The sequence below is a fragment of the Schistocerca serialis genome, chromosome 1 (genome assembly GCF_023864345.2).
Source record: "Schistocerca serialis cubense isolate TAMUIC-IGC-003099 chromosome 1, iqSchSeri2.2, whole genome shotgun sequence".
Taxonomy (NCBI): Eukaryota; Metazoa; Arthropoda; class Insecta; order Orthoptera; family Acrididae; genus Schistocerca; species Schistocerca serialis.
Window position 1 is genome coordinate 945585614 of NC_064638.1, and position 18829 is coordinate 945604442.

At 40.4% G+C, this 18829-nt stretch overlaps 1 protein-coding gene across 1 annotated transcript in view; it reads left to right on the plus strand.

Moving 5' to 3' along the window:
* Positions 1 to 18829, plus strand: part of LOC126412568 (eIF-2-alpha kinase activator GCN1) — a 255275-nt gene that overhangs the window by 207343 nt on the left and 29103 nt on the right. The window contains exons 29-36 of the mRNA XM_050082216.1: positions 3319 to 3430; positions 3660 to 3875; positions 4270 to 4596; positions 5620 to 5865; positions 13041 to 13310; positions 15111 to 15224; positions 15312 to 15542; positions 15637 to 15830. Coding sequence (XP_049938173.1) covers positions 3319 to 3430; positions 3660 to 3875; positions 4270 to 4596; positions 5620 to 5865; positions 13041 to 13310; positions 15111 to 15224; positions 15312 to 15542; positions 15637 to 15830 — 1710 coding nt within the window. The remainder of the gene's footprint in view (positions 1 to 3318; positions 3431 to 3659; positions 3876 to 4269; positions 4597 to 5619; positions 5866 to 13040; positions 13311 to 15110; positions 15225 to 15311; positions 15543 to 15636; positions 15831 to 18829) is intronic.

Below are 18829 nucleotides of genomic sequence, written 5' to 3' on the forward strand. Positions count from 1 at the left end.
CAGTCCACCAAGTGATGTTCTCTGTCTCGTAGGTAACAATGAGGCAAATGTAAGCTTAATTTAAAATTCTGTGTTTTATGACCTATTTAAATTACTAAGCAGGAAATTTTAATGTGTTCTCAGGGTGGCTGGCTCATTCATTTTTTTATGGGAGTGAATAGTCATCTGCAGTACCCTAACTGTTGTAGACTCTTGTTTATGTAGCTGTATTTTAATGGTAAAGAACATGGACATAGTCTTAGTTTTAAGCCCATTTTAACAAAAACTTTGTGATCAAAATAGACTGTTTATTTATGGGGGGGGGGGGGGGGGTTGCACATTGCATGCATGTGTGAAAACCTACCGCAAACCGTTTGACAGTGTCTTCGATGAGATATATAATTACTGATCCAAGAATAGAGTTCTTGTGTCCTAGTACACTGTAGACTGTACATGCTCAGTAGTAGAGGACTTGAGCATTTTCTCCCAATCTCAGAAGTTAACGTATTTTCACCATCTACTTCTATAAATTTACTGCTGTCTTGTCTTAGTAATCATATTATTGTTTGCTTCTTTTTTATCGCACATTGCAAAGGTTGAATGAGGACTTGTTTTTCCTACTGAATTCTGAAAGTGAAAAGGTACTTTGGTTTTACAATATCTCGACAAAAAATTAGCATGTACTCAGTATAAATCAGAATTCAAATAATTTTTTTAATGAAAACAGATTCAGAAATGAAAAAGTCAGATCTATTGAATGAGAGAAGTAACTTTCAGTGTTATTTGGCACTTAAAAAGATAAGAGTTCACAGGATATAAAGTAAAAAGGTAGTATTTCCTACCTCCTAAAAATTGTTTGAGGCGTTTTTAAGTGTGTATTTTTTCAAGCAAATAAATGTTGATGTCAGGAAATTTTGGATGACAGTTTTCCTATTCTTCCAGTTCTCATCACTGTGAAGAATTTCACTTTGTCAAGAACATCCACTACGAATTTTGCTTTGGTCATACTTTTTGTAAGAAAGATGTCTCTCGTAGCCTCACATTACCCATTTGGGTGCCAGTCTGCCCTTCAGAAAACTCTCACAGCACTTGCAGTATCGTTCCTGACACGTGAACGAAATCGGCCACTCACAATGGGTGAAAACCTGTAAAAGAATAGTGTGTCAGTAGCTACAGTAGATTCACTTGTCATGAATAACAGATTGGGAAAAGAAAGTTGCTCATGTAAAAGTGGCTTTGTTTTGTGCATGAAGGAATAAATGTAAGCCTGTACATGAGAGTTGATTTTAAGTGACTACCATATTATCAATTTGGTTTAGTGAATTTGTCATTTCATGAGAGCTCCATCAATCTGTGATGTTAAGTGTGTGAACCTGCAATTATAATCATCTAACTAAGCAGTAAACTTCCTTCACTGACTCTCCGCCATCCCCACCCCTTTACCTCCTGGATCTGTACTCGTCAACATCCCTCAGGCCCAACGTCTTACTGCCATTTAACACTACCTCTCCCATTGTCCCCCAGACTCCAAACCCACTACCTCATTCCTCATACACCTCACTAACTTTACCCTACCCACAACTACTTTTCCTTTAAAGGAAGATACACAAACAAATCAGTAGCACTGCCATGGACACCCTGCATGGCACCCTTCTATGCCAAACTGTTTAACAGCCATACAGAGGAGACCTTCCTAGCCTCCCACAATCCCAAACCCATAGCCTGATTCAGGCCCACTGATGATATTTTCATGATCTGGATTCAGGGCCAAGACACCCTACCTTCATTCCTTCACAACTTCAACATCTTCTCTCTGATCCTCCTCAACCCACCTTCCTAGACATTGACCTCCTCCTCCTCTGATTGGTCCATTTGTACCTCTGTCCACATTAAACCCACCAACCACCACCGGTAAGTGTATTTTGACAGCTGACATCCCTTCGACAGCAACACAGCCTGGCCACCCAGGGTGGTGTATCTGCAGTGACAGGAATGCCCTTGCCCAGTATGCTGAGGGTCTCACCAAGGCCTTCACAGACGGGCACTATCTCCCAGACATAGTCTGCAATCAGACCTCCCATGCCATTTCCCCTCACAGCCCCAATCCTCCCACCACCCCCAAGAACCAGCCACAAAGGAGTGCCCCCCTTCATCACTCACTACCACCCTGGACTGAACCCCATCTTTCGCCAGGGCCTTGATATCCTATCATCATGCCTGAAATGAGGGACAACCTACCTGAGATCCTTCCCACCCCTCCTAAAGCGTTGTTCTGTTGCCCACCCATCCTCAATAACATCCTAGTCCATCCCTATGCCACTCCCAATCCCAGTCCATTTCGACAAGGAACATATCCCTGTAGAAGATCCAGGTGCTGGTCCTGCCCAATCTACCCACCCACCACTTCCCATTCCAGTCCTGTGGCAGGTTTATCCTATCCTGTCAGGGACTGGTCCACTTTGAAAGCAGCTATATCATTTATCAGCTCAGCCGCAATCATTGCTCAACTTTTATATTGGTGTGACTACCACCAGCTGTCGAGCAGGATGAACGGCCACTGCCAAACTGTGACCAAGAGTGAAGTGGACCACTCTGTGGCCCAACATGCAGCTGAACATAACATGCCTGATTTCAGTGGCTGCTTCACTACCCAAGCTATGTGGATCCTCTCCTCCACCACCAGCTTTTCTGACCTGTGTAGATGGGAGTTATCCTTACAACACATTCTCTGCTCCTGTAATTATCTCAGCCTCAACCGACGGTAACATACTGTTCCCACACCCTCCACCCATCAGTTTCCATCCTCTCTGTCCTATCACCTCGTCCAGAATCTCATCTCCCACCCTCTGTGTTAGCCACCCTGTGCCAATGCACTAGCCCATCTTTCCCTGCTCCTCTCCTTTTTCTGCACCTCCCTGCCCCAACCTCGTAAGACTGCACCTGTTGGCATCCTATTCCCTGCGCTCTCTCTGCCATACGGTGTCCCCCCCCCCCTCCCCCTGAACACTTTTATTCCTTCCCCACTCCCTCCAGATTGCTGCTTCCATCCCACATGATAGTTGCATTCTGGCCCGAGTTGCCGGTCATATCTGCGGAGGTGTGCTTGCTTGCGTGTATGAATGGTGTCTGTTTCTCTATTTCCAGTGAAGGCCATGGTTGTGTGTGTGTGTGTGTGTGTGTGTGTGTGTGTGTGTGTGTGTGTGTCCTGTAATTGTGCCTGTATGCAACTTAGAATATTGTCTTTATGTTAAATAGCAATCTGTCTTTTCTTACATTGTTAGTATACCTACCTGGAGTTTCCATTGTTTGGTTTTAACTGAACAGCAAATTATTTTTCAGCTCTGTGCAGCTGTTGGGGGACCTGCTTTATAGAATATCAGGAGTCTCTGGAAAAATGAGTACAGAAACTGCAGATGAAGATGACAATTTTGGTACAGAACAGTCACACCAAGTAAGTTGTTATGCAGCTAATTTTCAGTTCATAGCAATGCTGAGTTATACCTGTGGTTGACCCACAAATAATGAATGCTATCTGTAATACTTACATTGTCTCTAAATATATTGGTCATCTGAGTATTTTAATTAAGTACTGGAAATATATAAGCTCTTTAAATGGCTTGGTTATTTGTAATTATGTATTTGTAAAACTAGTTTTTTACTGCTGTTTTCTGTTTCATCAGGCAATTATTGAAGCTCTTGGTGGTGGTCGACGTAATCGTGTTTTGGCTGGCCTTTACATGGGAAGGTCAGATGTAGCTCTTATGGTAAGACAAGCTGCCTTGCATGTGTGGAAAGTTGTGGTGACAAACACACCCCGTACGCTACGAGAAATATTGCCAACCCTTTTCAGCTTGCTGCTTGGATGTCTTGCAAGTACAAGCTACGATAAGAGACAGGTATGTTTCCTGCTGTTTTTAATTTTTCAAAGTAGATGTCACTGCTTCTGTTATGTTGATACAAGACTTTTATTGCCAATCGATAGCACGAGTTACAAATTTGATATTTGAAGTAAATAATGGTTTTATTGGAATTGTATCTACTTATGTAACTGCCATGAAATGTATCAAATCAAGGAATTAGTAAAAAATTTGTAGAGGCACTAATATAGTCTTCTCTATTGTTTTTCATTGTTTTAACACTTTGGGCACACATTGTAAATGACTTCAAAAACCAGTGTAAAAGTAATAATACAACTGAAGTGTGTCCTCTGTCCTTAATGTGTGTGCTATCTAAAAAGACTCTTTTGTTATTTCAAAAAATCGCTTTCACTGACATCCCTGCAATTTACAGGTTGCTGCGAGAACTCTGGGAGATTTGGTACGGAAGCTTGGAGAGCGTGTACTTCCGGAAATAATACCAATTTTAGAAAAAGGCCTCGAGTCGGATCAACCAGACCAGCGACAAGGAGTGTGCATTGGTCTTTCTGAAATAATGGCCTCTACCAGTAGAGACATGGTTCTGACATTTGTGAATAGTCTTGTTCCTACTGTCCGTAAGGCTCTTTGTGATCCTCTACCTGAAGTAAGGCAGGCAGCTGCAAAAACATTTGACAGTCTTCATTCAACTGTTGGAGTTCGAGCATTGGATGACATTCTGCCTGCAATGTTGAATCAATTGGTGAGTTTCCTGTTGAGGCATATCCTTTTGAATTCTCGGTATTTTCATAGCTTTTCAGTATTTGATATCATTGTGTTTACCATTTAGCAATAACTCAGTCAGATGTGCGACTTATTGTAGCTGTTTTTGTGGTTGTGTTCATTGTTATTGAAAGATATTTACATTTGAGATACAGAGAAATGACTGGGTTTATTGTGGTCTCAGATTTAGAAGAAAAACAAAATATTCTAACCATCCAATTCTTTCAAGTCCATGAGGTATACAAAAGACATTTGAGAAGTTAATGTGGGGTGTCTTTATTTTACAGTGGTTGTCATTTTTTATGTAAAAAAACTCTTGAACCAAATAAATTTGTTAAGTAACACCATAAATTTAAATGATGGAAACAGCTGACAACTCATTTTAAGTAGACACATTTCAATTCCAAGTAGATCATAGACTGAGGAGTCTGCTGTATAATATGATGATTTAAAGTGTTATGGGTGAAGTATTGGATAGTAGAAAGCAACAACATTTAAGGCATGGTGAGTGAGGATGAAGAGAGAGAGAGAGGGGGTACAAATTAGCTCCTTCAATGTAACAAAAGTAGGTTTTGTTTGATATGTGAATTGGTAAATACTGTAAAATGTGTTATTGTCAGAACTGTAGCTACAAACACCTTAAACATTGCGTAGGTATAGATAGGTCCCTCAACTTTAAAATATTCACTGAGAGACTATGTATGTGAAATTGGAGATGTCCTGTTAAATGCCCAGCCAGATTTTTCATTATGTAGTTGATATGTGGTTTAATTATAAATCTGTTGTAGTTTGTTGATCAGTGTTTCTTTGTTACAGCTGACAAGCTTTGTAAATAAATGCCATGTGCAAAATTTTGTGCTGTATGTAAAGGTAGGTGTATCTGTTACCAATGAGAAATTTCATGGGTATACCTATTTTGTTTTGTGCTTATCAGTGTCATCCACCTTCCAGCAGATTAATCTACAGTGATTTTGACTGCTGTTTTTTTCTTTATTTTCTACAGAATAGCCCTGATCCAAAGATCGCTGAATCTACTTTAGATGGATTACGTCAGGTTATGGCAATTAAATCAAGAGTTGTGCTACCTTATCTGGTTCCCCAGCTGATAGCGCCACCTCGGGTGAATACCAAGGCTTTGTCGATATTGGCTTCTGTTGCTGGTGAAGCTCTTACAAAGTACCTGAACAAAATTCTTCCAGCACTGCTCTCTGCTCTTTCTGCTGCTCAGGGTACACCACAGGAAGCTCAGGTTAGTGCATTTGTAAAATAATGGTAAATATGATTTGTGTGTCAAAGTATGTAAACACTAATTATTTTTGTAAGAGTCAAAGATCTAGGATAACTTTATAAAAATTGTTATTAACAAATGGTGAAGAAGTGCTGCCATGACAGATTCCTGGCAAAGGCATTACTTAACATTGTTATAAACTGATTAAGAAAGGTCAGTTTAATAAATGAAGTGGATAGATTGCTGATGGTAGTCTAATCCTGTATGATTATTAAGAATGCTAAATGAACTGAAAAGAGAACTTATACACACAAAGCTCAGAAACATTGTTTTGGTGGGAGGAGGAAAGGGGAGGGGGCCATATCGATGCTTTTATGTTTTTATTTATTTATTTATTTATTTATTTATTTTTTTTTTTTTTTCCAACTGAAGATTCAGACTAAATGACAAGAAACTGATAACTTCCATAATTTTGCAGCTCAAGTTGCTTGTGAATCATTGCAGTTTTGCAAGCACTTCTCCAATGTAATTTCTCTTCTCTTATAACAACATGCTTACAAAAGAAAAGACTGGTTTACTTTTAAAGAAAAAATTCTTAAAATCTGTTTCCATTTGTGTATATGGTCAAAGGTTTCTAATATTTCATCATAAAGGACTATGTATTTGGTATTGTTACTTGTCCCTTTGCATTGAAAGCAATTTTCTTCTATTCTCTTATCGACCTTTTGCTTTTAGTGAAACAGCTACCAATTAAATTCGACAGTGAAATTCCCGAGAAACCAAAATATGTATTTGTTACATATCACCTGTTAGCATTATTAAAATAACACAATCTTTAAAATATGGATCATACCTGCCTGCTTTACATTCAGTCAAATTATGTAATACCATGAAAAGGCAAATAGCTTACCATTCTTTTGTAATGGAAATTCACTTGTTCAGAATCTGAATTAGTGATTTTCAGAAACCAATACCTTATTACTTTCCCTTACCGTAATTATTCTACCTATAAAAGTGCAGACTTAATAGAAATATCTTACAGTGCTCATTAGTGTAGGGCTTCCAAAATAATGTAGCCACTTAGGTTTTATCTTGTGTCCAATTAACATAGGAAACCATCCTTCTAAAGACACTGATGAAACTGAGCAGTGGTTGAGGTGTTCAGTGTTCACTCGCAAAGAGCAGAGTTCAGATCCCCATCTAAGCATCCAATATTTAATTTTTTTGTGGTTCACACAAATACACTCTCTCTCTCTCTCTCTCTCTCTCTCTCTCTCTGTCTCTCTGCTCATTGCTGGTATTCCTAGGCGTAATTAAATTTATTTTTCTGTTTAGGCTTATGTATTTTTGAGACAATCTTTGTGCAAAGGACAAAATTTTCTTCCCATTTCAATCATTCACCTCTTCATTGTTAAATAGTTAATTCCTTAAAAGAATACTACTCAACAGAGCATGATTTCAACATAGTACCTGCTGTTAAAATTAGTCACATTCTTTACATTCACATATGGTATCACAAATTGTTCCAGTTTGACATGATGGTAGCAGCATATTTTGGAGATGTGTCTTCCATTTTAGTTGTGGACAGTCCAAATGTGGTACATACTCAATTTTTACATTAATTCAACATACTTTATAGGTTGTGCATTTTAGTTTGCTGCAGAGTTGTTATATCATCCTGTTCTAGTTTAGCCTGCCATACGTGTCTGCTCTAGCATTTTACTCTCTTAACTAGTGACTTCCCTGCCTGTGCACAGGTGTCATTAAGTGTCTATGGTCAGACAACTTGTTTGGTGTAGTGCTCAGAAATTATGTATACAAACCTTTCTCAGGAATCAGTCTGCCTTTGAGTGAAAAGTGTATCAAAATTGCTACAGTAGCTCCTGAGAGTAGCCTTCACATACTAACAGAAAAACACTATGAAGGACATGTGTAGATAGAGGCACCCTAGATTATATTTGTTTTTCCCACACAACCTGAAAATCACATCACTGGATGTGAGGCGATAATGTTTCCCCCATTCTTGTAGCACTGATTGTTGTACCGTACATTTGTTCCCCTTTCAGCTGTCCATGTTTGTAGGGTCTTTGTGATTATCATAACCAGCTTTCTGTAATAATGTGCCATTAAGCCCTGAGGTACAGCAAAAGCTTTTATTTTGGACAGAGGTAGTTGAGAGCGCCATGCCTTACTCGATTTCCACAACTGTATGAAGGTACAGCGGAAGTGGAGGCTATGCATGGAAATCAGGATCAATCCTGAGAATAGCAAATTGGCAACAAATGACCACTTCTTATGACCTCGAGTTTTTTGCAACCATCACACCACCACCATTGAAGCATGAAATCAAATTCACGAAATTCAACGGGTTCTGTTAATGAGAGAACCATTTGGGGTAGACTGAAAGGAGATCATCTTCAATTCAGAAGACCTGCTACAGGTCCAGAACTGACCACAAAACATCACAAAACTCAACTACATTTCACAAGGGAAAATGCTGAGTTGCAGATAGGCGCAACAAAAAGATTCTCACAATTATAAGGCCTTTGTCAAGAAAACACACACACACACGCACACACACACACACACACACACACACACACACACACACACACACGACTGCAGTCTCAGGCCACCACTGAAACCGTGGGGGTAAGGAGAAGGCTGGGGCGGGGAGGGGAAGGGGTAGTATGATGGGGGTGGCAGACAGTGAAGTGCTGCAGTTTAGACAAAGGGGGGAGGGGGGGGGGGGAAGTAGCGGAAAAGGAGAGAAATAAAGATTGGGTGTGGTGGTGAAATAGTGGCTGTGTAGTGCTGGAATGGGAACAGGGAAGGGACTGGATGGTTGAGCACAGTGACTAACAAAGGTTGAGGCCAGGAGGGTAGTGACAGCACTGGAGTAGGTGGTGGTAGGAGGATGCATGGGACAGGTCTTGCAAATAGGTCTGTTAGAGGGGTAGAAGCCTCGAGGTAAGAGATTGGGAGCAGGGGTTGTGTAAGGATGGACAAGTACAGGGCTATTACAAATGATTGAAGCGATTTCATAAATTCACTGTAGCTCCATTCATTGACATATGGTCACGAAACACTACAGATACGTAGAAAAACTCATAAAGTTTTGTTCGGCTGAAGCCGCACTTCGGGTTTCTGCCGCCAGAGCGCTCGAGAGCACAGTGAGACAAAATGGCGACAGGAGCCGAGAAAGCGTATGTCGTGCTTGAAATGCACTCACATCAGTCAGTCATAACAGTGCAACGACACTTCAGGACGAAGTTCAACAAAGATCCACCAACTGCTAACTCCATTCGGCGATGGTATGCGCAGTTTAAAGCTTCTGGATGCCTCTGTAAGGAGAAATCAACGGGTCGGCCTGCAGTGAGCGAAGAAACGGTTGAACGCATGCGTGCAAGTTTCACACGTAGCCCGTGGACATGCTGGAAAATTGGCTCATGCCACAACTGGAGACCGACAGCGCCGACTTCATCTTTCAACAGGATGGTGCTCCACCGCACTTCACTTCCATCATGATGTTCGGCATTTCTTAAACAGGAGATTGGAAAACCGATGGATCGGTCGTGGTGGAGATCATGATCAGCAATTCATGTCATGGCCTCCACGCTCTCCCGACTTAACCCCATGCGATTTCTTTCTGTGGGGTTATGTGAAAGATTCAGTGTTTAAACCTCCTCTACCAAGAAACGTGCCAGAACTGCGAGCTCGCATCAACGATGCTTTCGAACTCATTGATGGGGACATGCTGCGCCGAGTGTGGGAGGAACTTGATTATCGGCTTGATGTCTGCCGAATCACTAAAGGGGCACATATCGAACATTTGTGAATGCCTAAAAAAACTTTTTGAGTTTTTGTATGTGTGTGCAAAACATTGTGAAAATATCTCAAATAATAAAGTTATTGTAGAGCTGTGAAATCGCTTCAATCATTTGTAATAACGCTGTATATTGTGTAGGTTCGGTGGATGGCAGAATACCATTGTAGGAGGGGTGGTTAGGATAGTAGGCAGGACAAGTCTCATTTCAGGGCACAATGAGAGGTAATTGAAACTCTGGCAGAGAATTTAATTCAGTTGCTCCAGTTCTGGGTGGCACTGAGTTACAAGGGGAATGCTCCTCTGTGACCGGATGGTGGGACTTTAGGAGTTGGTGGGAGACTGGAAAGATAAGGCATGGGAGGTTTGTTTTTGTACAAGGTTGGAATGCTCAGTGAGGTTTCAGTGAGATCCTCGTTATATTCCAAGAGGGACTGCTCATCACTGTAGATGTGACGACCGCTGGTGGCTAGACTCTACAGATGGGACTTCTTGGTATGGAATGGGTGGCAGCTATCGAAGTGGAGGTATTGTTGGTGGTTAGTAGGTTTGATATAGACGGAGGTACTAATGTAGCCATCTTTGAGATTGAGGTCAACGTCTAGGAAGGTGGCTTGTTGGGTTGAGTACGATCAGGTGAAGCAAATGGGGGAGAATTTGTTGAGGTTCTGGAGGAATGTGGATAGGGTGTCTTCACCTTCAATCCAAATAGCAAAGGTGTCATCAATGTATCTGAACCACATGAGGGGTTTAGGATTCTGAGTTTTTAGGAAAGATTCCTCTAGATGACCCATGAATAGGTTGGGATAGGATGGTGCCATGCGTGTGCCTATAGCTGTACCCCGTGTTTGTTTGTAGGTAATGCCTTCAAAGGAGAAGTAATTGTGGGTGAGGATATAGTTGGTCATGGTGACTTGGAAGAAGGTTGTTGGTTTGGAATCCATAGGGCATTGGGAAAGGTAGAGTTCAATAGCAGTAATGCCATGGGCATTATCGTCTTATATAAAAGATAGCAACCATTTACAACAATGACTCTCCATTGTTCCTGTCCCTTTACCATATGGTGCCCTGCTTGTCACTATTGATGCCACCTCACTGTACACTAACATTCCTAATGTGGTCTGAGGCGTCTTGTCGTTGTTTACGCGGCTGCCCCTGTCGGAGTTCAGAGTCCTCCCTCGGGTGTGTGTGTGTGTGTGTGTGTGTGTGTGTGTGTGTGTGTGTGTGTGTGTTGTCCTTAGCATAAGTTAGTTTAAGTTAGATTAAGTAGTGTGTAAGCCTAGGGACTGATGACCTCAGCAATTTGGTCCCGTAGTCCTTACAACAAATTTCCATTTTTCGCAACCCTCCTGGCCTCAATCGTCATTAGTCACTGTCCTCAGCCATCCAGCCCCGTCCCTGTTCCCATTCCAGCACTACACAGGCGTCATTTCATCACCACACACAGTGTTTTTATTTCTCTCCTTTTCCACTACTTCCCCCCCTCCTGCCCTCCCCCTCCCTCCCCACCTCTTCCCTGCCCTCCGTCTAAACTGCAGCACTTCACTGTCTGCCATTCCCACCATACTCTCTCTCCCTCTCCTCATTCCAGCCTCCTCCTTATCCCCACCATTCGCCTCTCCCATCATGCACTGGTGCTGCTGCTCGCAGTGTGGTTTCAGTTACCTGAGACTGCAGTCGTGTGTGTGTGTGTGTGTGTGTGTGTGTGTGTGTGTGTGTGTTGACAAAAAAGGCCTTAATGGCCGAAAGCTATAATTATAATTATGAGAACCTTTCTGTTGTGCCTATGTGCGACTCAGCATGTCTGCTATATGGTGAATAGCAACATTCCTTCTCTAATATTGTTACATTCCATCCTGGATTTTCCATTATTTGATTTTCACAAGGGAAAATTACAGCTGGAGAGTACAACAATGGGAGCTATTGTTGTTCACTGAGAGCCGTGATTTGGCTTGTGATTTGCTGACGGTAGAGAGAGAGTCAGGAGAAGGCCTGGAGGAAGGCATTCCCCTTGTACATTCTCAACCAGTATGCCCTTTCAGGATGGTTCTCTGGTTGTGTAGGCAGGAATCAGTATGGCTGCAAGGATGGTTTTTTCTTTGTGGAACATGGGAGCCCTGCAGCACATGTGGAGAAAATCCTTTTGGAGCATGTTGTGCATTTGGTGGTTTTACACTAATACATGATGATGTATTCCCACCTGTTACAAGTATTGTGCAAGATTTCTTTGATGAAATGGAGATTTGTGCTATGGCTTGGCCTGCTCAAATCCTTGATTTCAATTCTTTTGAACATGTATGGGACCAGCTGGGGCAAAGAGCCATCAGCACTGTTCTGATACCCTACAGAATCAACAGTAGGCACTCGTGAAATAACTGGGAGATGATTCCTTAGGAGGACATTTCAGCATTAATCAAGAGCATGCCTGAAAGATTGGATGGCATGATTAGTGCAAGAAGAGGTAATACACACCTTTGAAGGTTCAAAGAAAGATCTGTGAAATGAATTGTGAAGCATAGAAAACCAAAACAAAAGCGCATTACCTTCAAGAGCTTCCTCAAAATTTCCTTGAAGTGTGAATCTATTCATGTTGCACACTCTGCTTAATTTGTGTATAATTGCCTTTTTTTCATTGTTAGACACTTAGATGGGGCCATATCATAACATCTAATCATAAAATATTAGATTAGTGTCATAAATGTGTCTAGATTTTAAAGTAAAGAATTAAATTAAAATTTTTAAGGGATCCAAGTATTGCATTTTTCATGCCAGCTAGCTTATTTGAAACTCCTACATTTTTTATCATTTTAACTGCACTCATCTCAAGTTTTTTTCAATACACACACTGAAGTCTAAGATGTCAAGTGCTTAAAACAAATGCTGTAAGATTCACTTTTTCCTGTAAGAGTATATTGAAGTTATATGAAAAGGAAAGTTGCCACTCATCATATAGCGGAGAAGCTTAGTCGAAGATAGGCACAGCAAGAAGCCTGTCACAAATAAGAAGCTTTCGGCCAGTGAGGCCTTCATTAAAAATAGATGACAACCAATGTGGCTTCAGTTGCCAGAGACTGCAGTCATGTGTCTGTAAGTTGTGTGCGTGCGTGTGTGTGTGTGTGTGTGTGTGTGTGTGTGTGTGTGTCATCTAGTTTTGACAAATGCCTCACTGGCCAAAAACTTCTTATTTGTGAAAGTCTTGTTGTTGAGCTTATCTACAACTCAGCATTCCACTATATGCTAAGTGGTAACTTTCCGTTTCATAATATTGTTGCATTCCATCCTGGATTTTCCATTATTTAGTATTTTGAAATAGTTATTTCCAAAGTTTTAACATTACTATAAACCTACTACCAATGAAATTATATTTCAGGAATTGGAATACTGTCAGGCCGTGGTCCTTTCAGTAACTGATGAAGTGGGTATCCGTACAATAATGGATCAGTTGATGGAATCAACTCGATCAGATAAAGTTGAAGTACGCCGTTCATCCGTGACACTACTGTGTGCATTTTGTCGGCACACGCATGCTGATTATTCCCAGTATGTTCCACAGTTGCTACGTGGCCTTATTCATCTTTTCACTGATTCCAATAAAGAAGTTCTTCAGATGGCATGGGAAGCTCTGAATGCTGTTACAAAGGTAAGAAAGACTGGACTCATGAGTTTTAACTTTTAATATTTTTTGATTTCACATAGGTAATTGTTTTCCTTCCTCTGCTCCCCCCTTCATTGTAACAGTTGAAATTATTACCCATCCACTGTTTTTACTTTTGCCTTATATTGAAAATATTGGAAAGCAGTATATTATTATTTTTGTAGATCTACACTACTGGCCATTGAAATTGCTACACCACGAAGATGATGTGCTACAGATACGAAATTTAACCGACAGGAAGAAGATGCTGTGATATGCAAATGATTAGCTTTTCAGATCATTCACGCAAGGTTGGTGCCGGTGGCGAGACCTACAACGTGCTGAATGAGGAAAGTTTCCAACCGATTTCTCATACACAAACAGCAGTTGAGCGGCATGGCCTGGTGAAACGTTGTTGTGATGCCTCGTGTAAGGAGGAGAAATGCGTACCATCATGTTTCCGACTTGGATAAAGATCGAATTGTAGCCTATCGCGATTACGGTTTATCGTATCGCGACATTGCTGCTCGCGTTGGTCGAGATCCAATGACTTTTAGCAGAATATGGAATCGGTGGGTTCGGGAGGGTAATATGGAATGCCGTGCTGGATCTCAACGGCCCCGTATCACTAGCAGTCGAGATGACAGGCATCTTATCCGCATGACTGTAACGGATCGTGCAGCCACATCTCGATCCCTGAGTCAACAGATGGGGATGTTTGCAAGACAACAACCATCTGCGCGAACAGTTCGACATTTGCACCAACATGGACTATCAGCTCAGAGACCATGGCTGCGGTTACCCTTGACGCTTCATCACAGACAGGAGCACCTGTGATGGTATACTCAATGACGAACCTGGGTGCATGAATGGCAAAACGTCATTTTTCGGATGAATCCAGGTTCTGTTTACAGCATCATGATGGTCTCATCTGTGTTTGGCAACATCGCTGTGAACGCACATTGGAAGCGTGTATTCGTCATCACCATACTGGCGTATCACCCAGCGTGATGGTATGGGGTGCTATTGGTTACATGTCTCGGTCACCTCTTGTTCGCATTGACAGCACTTTGAACAGTGGACGTTACATTTCAGATGTATTACAACCTGTGGCTCTACCCTTCATTCGATCCCTGCGAAATCCTACATTTCAGTAGGATCATGCATGATCGCATGTTGTAGGTCCTGTATGGGCCTTTCTGGATACATAAAATGTTCGACTACTGCCCTGGCCAGCACATTCTCCAGATCTGTCACCAATTGAAAACGTCTGGTCAATGGTGGCTGAGCAACTGGCTGGCCACAATATGCCAGTCACTACTCTTGATGAACTGCGGTCGTTATTACGGCCAGAGGTGGTTGTTCTGGGTACTGATTTCTCAGGATCTATGCACCCAGATTGCGTGAAAATGTAATCACATGTCAGTTCTAGTATAATATATTCATCCAATGAATACCTGTTGATCATCTGCATTTCTTCTTGGTGTAGCAATTTTAATGGCCAGTGGTGTATATGAAACTATGAAATGATTACATCTCATTACTTCAACTTAATTGAATAAAGATGTAATTTAGATGTTACTACCTCATGGGGGGTACATTGTTTTTCCAGATGGCTGACATATTTTCAGATCGCAGCTTGACTTGCTTAAAAAGAAATAATAAAAATAGATGAAGAGTTGTATTGGTAATAATTAGTATTTATTGCAATACTTTTGTGTAAATCGATAAATGCTGTTATGGATATACAAAAAATTAGGATTAATACTTTTATATTGTTCTAAAAAATGAAAGTTTGTTTCATAGACCTTGGATCCAACACAGCAAACAGCCCATGTGGGAGATATAAGGCAAGCTGTAAGATTTGCTGTAAGTGACTTAAAGGGTCAAGAACTGCTGCCTGGATTTTGTCTTCCAAAGGTTGGTACTACAACATAAACAGTTATTTGTATGAAAACAGAGAATAATTTGGTGAAAACTCACCATTAATTTTTATTGTTCTTATAGGGTATCACACCCATACTTCCGATTTTCCGTGAAGCAATTCTCAATGGTTTACCAGAAGTGAAGGAGCAAGCAGCACAAGGTCTCGGGGAAGTTATTCGCCTGACCAGTGCTGAAGCTTTGCAACCATCTGTTGTTCACATTACAGGTCCATTAATTAGAATACTTGGAGATCGTTTCAACTGGAATGTCAAAGCAGCTGTGCTAGAAACATTAGCATTGTTGCTTGCGAAGGTGAGTGAAGCTGCCTATGTAAAGATTTATTTGCAAAGCAGTGTACTGAAAGTGATTTTCTAACAGATCTACTTAATTTCATGTTAAACTGTAGGTTGGAGTGATGTTGAAGCAGTTTCTGCCACAGCTGCAAACAACTTTCCTGAAGGCTCTGAATGATTCTAATCGCCAAGTTAGGATAAAAGCCGCGAATGCCTTAAGTCATCTAATTGTTATCCATACTAGAGCAGATCCATTGTTTACAGAACTTCATGCTGGTGTTCGGTCATCAGATGATCCTGCAATAAGGTATGAATTTAGACTTATTTCCTTGAAGGTTTAGTTTTGTTGAATAATATCTGTAAAATCCGAGACAGGACCAGATGATCCATGCGTTAAAACATTTTTGACCAGTTTTAATTCATCACATTCCTTGAAAGTGTTGCTCTATTTATTTTCACATAGCTCTGCATTCTCTGTTTAATAAAGAGAAACAGGTGAATTTGTTTTCAATTTGTTCATAAGCTTTTACTTCCAGATTTGAAAATTTAAGATATAACTGCCCACATTGATTCTTAGTAGTTAATTCACATTTATTGTTGTAATTAGACGATGGAAAATCCAGGATGGAATGTAACAATATTGTGAAATAGAAAGTTACTACTCACCATTTAGCGGTGTTGCAATTGTTTTGTCCACCTTGCCACTTCCACAAATATTGACCATGTCTCTTTAAAAATGTGTACATAAATGATTGAGAGTAATAGTATTCCTTATATAACACCAGGCATGTTTCCATACTGCTCTCCATAATTAACACTGTGATAGGCAGAGAGCCACTACAAAATATGAAATACGCTAAATATCTAGTGCATATTGTGAAGTGCTTGCAGTAGACGGAGGGGGGGGGGGGGGGGGGGGGAGAGATCAGATGAGTCTACTGTCAGATTCTTCATACTGTGTACTCTATTTCTCCTGCTACATAACCCTCTCTTCCTCCTTTACCTTGTTATATGCACATCACTCCAGTTTCAACTTTCACTGAATTACAGACTTGTACTAACGTTAAAATAACTGTACTTAATTATATACTATCATAATGTAACTTTTTAAATATGAAAATATTTTATGATTATGCTGTTAGTATATTACACATACTACATACTGTTGGAAGAGGATCTTCACAGAGTTGAGAGAAATATTTCTCCCACCTAATATTTTGTGAATTACACACACTCTAGAATCAAACTAAGTAGTGTTTCTTATCATCATCATCATCATTTAAGACTGATTATGCCTTTCAGCATTCAGTCTGGAGCATAGTCCCCCTTATAAAATTCCTCCATGATCCCCTATTCTGTACTAACATTGATGCCTCTTCTGATGTTAAGCCTATTACTTCAAAATCATTCTTAACCGAATCCAGGTACCTTCTCCTTGGTCTGCCCCGACTCCTCCTACCCTCTACTGCTGAACCCATAAGTCTCTTGGGTAACCTTGCTTCTCCCATGCATGTAACATGCCACCACCATCTAAGCCTGTTCGCCCTGACTGCTACATCTATAGAGTTCATTCCCAGCTTTCCTTTGATTTCTTCACCCGCAATCATCCTAGCTACTTTCATATCCGTAACCTCAACCTTATTGATAACGTAACCTGAATCCCCCAGCTTTCGCTCCCATACAACAAAGTTGGTCGAAAGATTGAACGGTGCACAGAAAACTTAGTCTTGGTACTGACTTCCTTCTTGCAGAAGTTTCTTGAAACTGTTACTTGAAGTGAAGAAGGTGAAGGAAGTTATAATCACTCAAAAAATATTCCTGGACTGACTAGAGGTTTCAACCCTGCATGTTCGAATCTGCTGTAGAACACTTGCCTATATAGCAGCTGAGCCATATGACTATATTATGAGCTACCAAACAACTGCAGAATATATTTGTTCACAGAATGAAGTAAATGTGAATAGGCACACTTTGTATTTAATACAATCCAAGGTCTCAAAATTCAGAGCAATTTCATTCCAATTTTCAGTTCTGTTTTTGATCCACTTACTGTTGACAAAACAATATTAGGTTTCCGACATTTGGCTGTTACTGTCAGTTGTTACTGCAGGCACTTAACTTACAACTTTAGTGTAGTTTGTCAGGGTGCACAACAAATTTTCCTTCCATATATTATTTGTATGTCTTCTTTTATCTTTGCTATTTCTGTTAACCATTGGGCCACTGACGGTAAAACAGAAGAGAGTGTGGATGTGAGTAACAGTTTCTTCTCATTTCCTAAAATTAAAAAGTTTCCAACTCTTCATCCCTAGGCATTCTTGTCGGTGGGTAGCTATTTAAATTGCTTTTGTTTGTCTGAAGTTCTTCAGATTCCGTGTAACCTTCAGGTTCTTCCTGATCCAGGTGCTAATACTCATTCCAGAAAGCACTGCTGAGTTCACAGGGCATTAGTTTAACAAAATTTGTCCTCAAAAGGTCCCAAATTAAAAGTCTTGTGAATCTCGGAAGGTTCAACATTAAATGCTTCTACCATTAACTCATAATTTTTGTCTTACAGGAAATCAGTCCAGACCTTTGTGCTCTGTTTTCCAGTCAACAGTAATACCAAACAGAGATAAGAAAGATTACTTTTAAGCATGTTTAGTTTGTTTGAGATTTCTAAACAATATTTGTTAAATGTAGTTGTTTAGATAACCATTGAGAAACTCAATAGTTGTAATACAGTGTGCATTTGGCTCTCAAAAACAACAGCTCATACTTAACCCAAACCCAACCCACATCCACACTCTCTTCTGTTTTACCGTCAGTGGCTTAATAGTTAACAGAAATAGCAAAGATAAAAGAAGACATACAAATAATATATGGAAGGAAAATTTGTTGTGCACCCTGACAAACTACACTAAAGTTGTAAGTTAAGTGCCTGCAGTAACAACTGACAGTAACAGCCAAATGTCAGAAACCTAATATTGTTTTGTCAACAGTAAGTGGATCAAAAACAGAACTGAAAATTGGAATGAAATTGCTCTGAATTTTGAGACCTTGGATTGTATTAAATACAAAGTGTGCCTATTCACATTTACTTCATTCTGTGAACAAATATATTCTGCAGTTGTTGGGTAGCTTATAATATAGTCATATGGCTCAGCAGTTATGAAGGCAAGTGTTCTACAGCAGATTCGAACATGCAGGGTTGAAACCTCTAGTCAGTCCAGGAATATTTTTTGATTGATTATAACTTCCTTCACCTATGATAATAATTCATGAATGTGAAAAACTCCAAGTTGCACCACAGTTGAGAGTAGGTAT